At 47.7% G+C, this 5,817-nt stretch overlaps 1 protein-coding gene across 1 annotated transcript; it reads right to left on the reverse strand.

Moving 5' to 3' along the window:
• Window positions 1-1,782: 1,782 nt before the first annotated feature.
• On the reverse strand, window positions 1,783-5,488 carry LOC128580591 (CD209 antigen-like). The gene is made up of 4 exons (XM_053582624.1): window positions 5,055-5,488; window positions 4,488-4,639; window positions 3,662-3,774; window positions 1,783-2,582 (listed from the first exon to the last, which is right to left on the reverse strand). Exons 1-4 carry the CDS (start codon window positions 5,365-5,367, stop codon window positions 2,435-2,437), a joined length of 726 nt encoding a protein of 241 aa, XP_053438599.1. The 5' UTR covers window positions 5,368-5,488; the 3' UTR covers window positions 1,783-2,434.
• Between the last annotated feature and the right edge of the window lie 329 nt (window positions 5,489-5,817).

A 5,817-nucleotide genomic window follows, 5' to 3' on the forward strand; every position in this document is an offset into this window, starting at 1 on the left:
GCTCACATACAACTTATGAGGTGAGGCAATCCACTGCCTTGGCCTCCTGAAGTGATAGGATTACAAGAGTGAGCCACTGGGCTATTCTCAGTTTCTTAACAAAACATAAGAAGAGAAGAAATTGGGAAGAGATTAGAGAGGTGGTTCAAGAACTAACATTCTAACAGGGCACCCATCCCAGGCCATTGTCCTTTTCTGATTCCTAGATTTCTGGTTTTATACTGCTTCTGGCTCTTAAATTTGGGTGACTATTTTGGACTGTCCAGTTGCCTGGGTGGATCTTTGTTTGTTTTCTGCCATTTTCTTATCTTTATTTACTACCATAATTTCCCTGACTCTTCAAGTTACAGATGGTGTTCATGGGTCAGGTGCCAATTCTAAGGAAACTTGTTATATGGGAGCTGGGCTAGGCCTAATGTCTGTCCACCTACCATCTGCCTGGTGGGAGGAAATCTGGATCAGGAATGACGCAAGGAAGCTGTTATCACCACTACTGTTTAGCACAGTGTTTGAGAGCCTAGCAAGAGCTGTAAGACATGAAAAGAGTGTAAAAGATGTAAAGATTAGAAGGGAAGAGAGAAAACCATTATTAATTTGACATAGTATGATCAGTCAAACTCCTCCTTTACACCATACCCAAAGGTGGACTTCAGATGTATCACAGAGCTAAAGGTGAAGACAAAAATGTTACGCTAATTGAAGAAAATTTAGGCAAATGTCTTATGTCCCACGTTTTGTAGGAAAACTTGTCGAGGTTGATAGCATAGCAAAGGAGAAGGAAAGATGCGTTTATATAAAAATTTAAAGTGTCTGACAAACCAAGGATTTGTGGCGGCGCCTGTAGTCCCAGCTACTTGGGAGGCTGAGGCAAGGGAATCCTTTAAGCCCAAGAGTTTGAGGTTATTGTGAGCTGTGTTGCCATGGTGTTCTACCGAGGGCGACATAGTGAGACTCTGTCCGCCCCCCCCGCCCAAAAAACAAACCAACAAAAAAAGCCTTTAGAGCTGAAGTAATTTAAAAGCATCCTCTAAAAAAAGCAATTGCTCAAGAACAGAATTTATTCCAAGGGAGCCTTCTTGCATGCAAAATCCACATCTGCCCACTGGGTGGTGTTGTGTTACATCTCTTCCCAGCTTAATAATGCAAAGGTTTTTTTTTTTTTTTTTATACTTTTTCTTTTTTTAAATTATTTTTTATTAAATCATAACTTTGTACATTGATGCATTTATGGGGGTCAGGATACTGCTTCGGTATACAATGTGAAGTGCTTACATTGAACTAAGTGACACATCCATCACAATTATACTCATTTCTTAATAGTTTTGAAATGCGCAAAGTTTTTACCTGGTATCTTTGTTTGTTCACAGTGAAACAAATCACTGTGAGTACAGTGCCATCAGCATGTCCTGTCATGTGATCCATATTATGTGAATGATACTACAATTTTCTAAGCTGGCCACTTGAAAGCAAGAAAGTGCTGAGGTACCCAAGAAAGCACTGGGCACATTGGCTGGGCTTATTAGTTATCTTGGCCCATGCTGAAACTGCTGTATAACATTTTTACTGAGTGCCCCAAGCTAGTAGAGACTAGTGCTCCTCTTTGTATGCTGGGAACTCTCATTTCCCCTTGCGCTAGCTACGTGGAGTTAGCAGCCAGAATCCACAAGTTAAATGGCTCAGTCCCACAAGACTGACCCCACTGCAGATGCCAGCCACATAGGGGTGCCAGATGTACTAACACTTCCACCTGGCTGATGACACACAAATTGAGGGTTCCCACAAGCCACTCTGATGTTCGAGAATTTTCTAGAATGACCCACAGAACTCAGGAAAACACTTTGCTTCTATTTATCGTTTTATTATAAAGGATAGAGCTGGGAGACAAATGGAAGTGATTGCAAAGAACAAAAACCAAAGACGTTTGTGGGGGTATTGGGTGGAGCTTTGATGCCATCTCCAGGTGCCACTGGGGTATTTAATGCCTGGAACTTCTAGCCTACAAGATGACCATTGCAACCAGCTAGTGCTCAGTCAAAGCGGTGCAGGGGATAGTAGATGGAAGGTGTGCATGGATGGGGTAAAGCCCTGGGAATGTGGCAGCCACACACGGCCATTCAAATGTTCTGATCTTGTAAGAGACAGTAGATTAATGGGGCACATCAAGCCCCTGAATGCACCCACACTAGTTCACATCTAAAGCTCCAGGAATGGTCCAGAAGTACAACCTCTAAGCCAGGATAACCAGCAGGCAGCAAAGGAAAGACAGAATGGGACCCAGACCCATAGGGATGAGGGATCTGAAAGAGACCAATCCTAGGGGTTTTATTAGTGTCTGGGGATGGGGAGAAGGAATCTTGCCTTAAAAGTGGGTAAAGTTTTGCTATTTAGCAGGCAGGCTTAGGACTGCAATGGTTAAGGAGGGAAATTGCCCTCCCTAGCTGGAGCAGGAGGCTGTGGACTTCTTGCAGATCCAGAAACTGAGAACATCGCATTTGTGGTTGTTCCAGCCATTGCCTTTAAATTCCACACAATCTTCCTCCCCGATGTTTTTGGGCTCCCCCTTGTTCCAATACTTGGTCAAGCTGCAAAGCCCAGACAGAACGTGAGCCTCTGTTTTTTTCTTTCTTTTTTTTTTTTTTGAGACAGAGTCACACTATGTCACCCTTGGTAGAGTGCTGTAGCATCGCATCTCACAGCAACCTCAAACTCTTGGGCTTAAGTGATTCTCTTGCCTCAGCCTCCCAAGTAGCTGGGGCCACAGGCACCTGCCACAATGCCTGGCCTTTTTTTTTTTTTTAGGGACTGGCTCAGGTTGGTCTCGAACTCCTGAACTCAGGTGAGCCTCTGTTTTTGCACAACTACATGAAACATATTTCTACCCTCTGTAAACCTGATGGTTTAGCATCTGCTCTGCATCTATATGCCAGACAGGTACTGCTCTGGACCACCCATAATATGCCCAAGTCCCAGTGCCTTGGCCTCCTGCCTCCCCTGTTGTACCTCTCCTTGGGAGGAGTTCTCCTAGGGGTGAGATTTCAAACACAAACCTACCAAACCAGAGTGCACACTCCACCACTTCCCTTCTTGATCTCTCCAATCTGGGCCACTGTCCTCTACCCTAATCACCCCAGGGCCAGGTGCCAGACAGCTGGGCACAGCCTGGATACCCAAGGTCACAGAAATGACTCCAACTAGCCAACCCTAAGGCTGCTTACCCTATCTTACCCATTCCTTCTCACATACCCCACAGCTTCCTGCCCATCACCTGCCTTGTAAGTGACCTTGGGGGCTTCTTCAGGTGTTCTGTGCTGTTATGATGTGAGCTCCATCTTTGGGGTCTGTCAGTATGACAAGCTGTCTTTACAATACCAATTGTCTTATGAGCGTTTGGCTCGACTAAAGCTCAGACTGCTATTAATACACTGTATTTTAAAACCCTCTCCTGAGAAATAAGCTCTTCCTTCAGCTCTGATAGTGGAATTTTAGACACTATCTAAATAGTGAGCATGGAGAACACCTTCCTCAAATCAGGCAGGAATTGAGAAAATCCCACACTCTATGCCCTAAGGCGTCAGGGAGTACGGGAGGGTCCCCAGGGAAGGCTCAAGTCTAAGAGCCCCCCCCCCTGCACTGAATAGCATTTCCCTACTCCTGGATCTACCTGGATGGCAGCGGTGAACCATCCACCCACTGCCATGTGCCTTTGTGTGTCAGGTCTGACAGCCCAATCCAGGTGTAGCGGTCCTTTGTGGAAACCTGCAGCCGTAGGAAATCCTGGGGGCAGGGGGGTAAGAGGAGGTTTGGGAAGGGAGCTCTGCTTCCCATGTTCACAGCTCAATGTCTTCCCATCTGTTTTCAGAAAGTTCTGCTTGCAGTCTAACCTTCAGCCTTCTAGTGTACGGAGTCCTGAGCCCCTACCTGTCTGAGTCCCTCACATATCTGTACCCAAGGCATGTTTGTTCTGACTTACAGACTTACATGCATTGCTGACCTCTTCTCACAGACATCTGTGAATACTGCAAGTTCTCTTTTTCATGTTCCACACAATTTACCCATGACTGGGTTTAATGTTCTGGAGCCACATCATTGGCTGGTCACACACATGTCTTTTCAGCTCCACATTGAGTGGCATCACATCAATAGCTTACAATCAGCCATAGTGAGAATATTTACACCAAGGATGTTGGCAAAACCTACACATGAGGACTTTACTCCCCAGAGAGGTGGTTGTTAGACATTTGCCAGCACACTGTTGGGGTTTATGTACCTTTGATGTGCTCCCCTAAATCACTTGCATGCGTTCAGAACTTGTTTGTTTTTCCTTGCAAGGTGCTTGGGATCCTCTCCCTTGTATCTGAAGCCTCCAATACCTTTCCAAGGGAACAAGCAGCCCCTCTGCCAGACAATCCCCTCTGAGCATCCCCATCCAAGGCAGTCAGTGACCATGTGCATGGCCCAGACCAGGATGAGGCCCCCAGCAGGTGTACCTGCTCCTCGGTGCTTTTGATCACGACTAGCTGAGCCCCCACCTCCTGGCAGGCAGTCATGGAGTCGTGCCAGTTCCGCTGGATACTGGAGAAGAAGTAACAATTTCCTTGGAAGAACGTCCAGTCCCAGGGACAGGGGCGGCACAGGTGACCTGTTGGGTAGATTGGCCAGGGCTGGGACCCAGATCTGGGTGCCCAAAGTCCTGCACCTTCCCAGGCTTCAAGTCCTTTGGGTTGGGGCCCTTCCATGACTGTTCATGCTGGATCATGCCTGTCTCCACATCCTGAGATCCTCTTAATTGCCAGGAGAACCGAGGAGTCCTGGCTAATCTACAGACTGGGACTTGTAGAGGCTTTACAGCTCAGGCCAGAAGGCAGGAGACTGACTTCGTTGAGTGCCCACTGTGTACCTGTTCCCTGTGAAAACCAAGTTCTAATATCCCCGTTACCCTGTGATTCCATTATACAGATGTGTAAACTAAGGCTCAGAGAGGGTTTATGACCCTAGCAAAGTCACAGCACATGGAGACTCTCCAGCCATAGGACCTCTGGTGTCTGGACACTCACCAACAACAGCATTCAGCTGAGTCACTTGCTGGTAAATGTCCTCCTGCCTGGACCATGCTGGGCACTCACGGATTCCAGTTTTCAGCTGGGTCAACTCCTTGTAGATCTCCTCCTGCCTGGACCGCTGTGGGAATGTGCCCACTGCAGCCTTCAGCTGGGTCAACTCCTTGTAGATCTCCTCCTGCCTGGATCTCTCTGGGCCCTCACCCACCACAGGCTTTAGCTGGGTCAACTCCTTCCCCACAGATCTGGGGAGACTGCAGACTGCCAAGAAAAAAGGAACCACAATTGTCGAGCACTGATTGTGTGCCATGCCTTGCACTGGGCCTCCAGGGCCATAAATTCTGAGAGCCAAGGTCTTGATTAATCCCCTTTGAGGATTAGGAAGACAGGCACCCTTAGATGGAAGCACAGAATGGCAAGAGGAGCCAGTTTCTTACTTCTCCTCTGCTTAGAATTGTGGTCAGGGGAGAGGCCCTTAGAAGCCCCAAGGGACCCAACAGCAACTTTTAGCCCTACCACCTTCCTGGAACTGGCCACTTCTGGCTCTGTCCACAGCTAAAAAGGCAGACCTGTGAGTCCCTGACCAAAAAGCTTTTCTCACCTACTATGAGGATGGTCACCAGGAGCCCAGCAAGGACCATGAAGGATAGAAACGGTAGCACCAGGGAGGCATGGCCCAGATGCCCTGTGGGGAGGATGGAGATTTGGCCAAGCTTGCCAGCATTCCCACCTCAGCTTGGCCCAGGGATAGCCTGGCCCA

The sequence above is a fragment of the Nycticebus coucang genome, chromosome 3 (assembly GCF_027406575.1).
Source record: "Nycticebus coucang isolate mNycCou1 chromosome 3, mNycCou1.pri, whole genome shotgun sequence".
Taxonomy (NCBI): domain Eukaryota; kingdom Metazoa; phylum Chordata; class Mammalia; order Primates; family Lorisidae; genus Nycticebus; species Nycticebus coucang.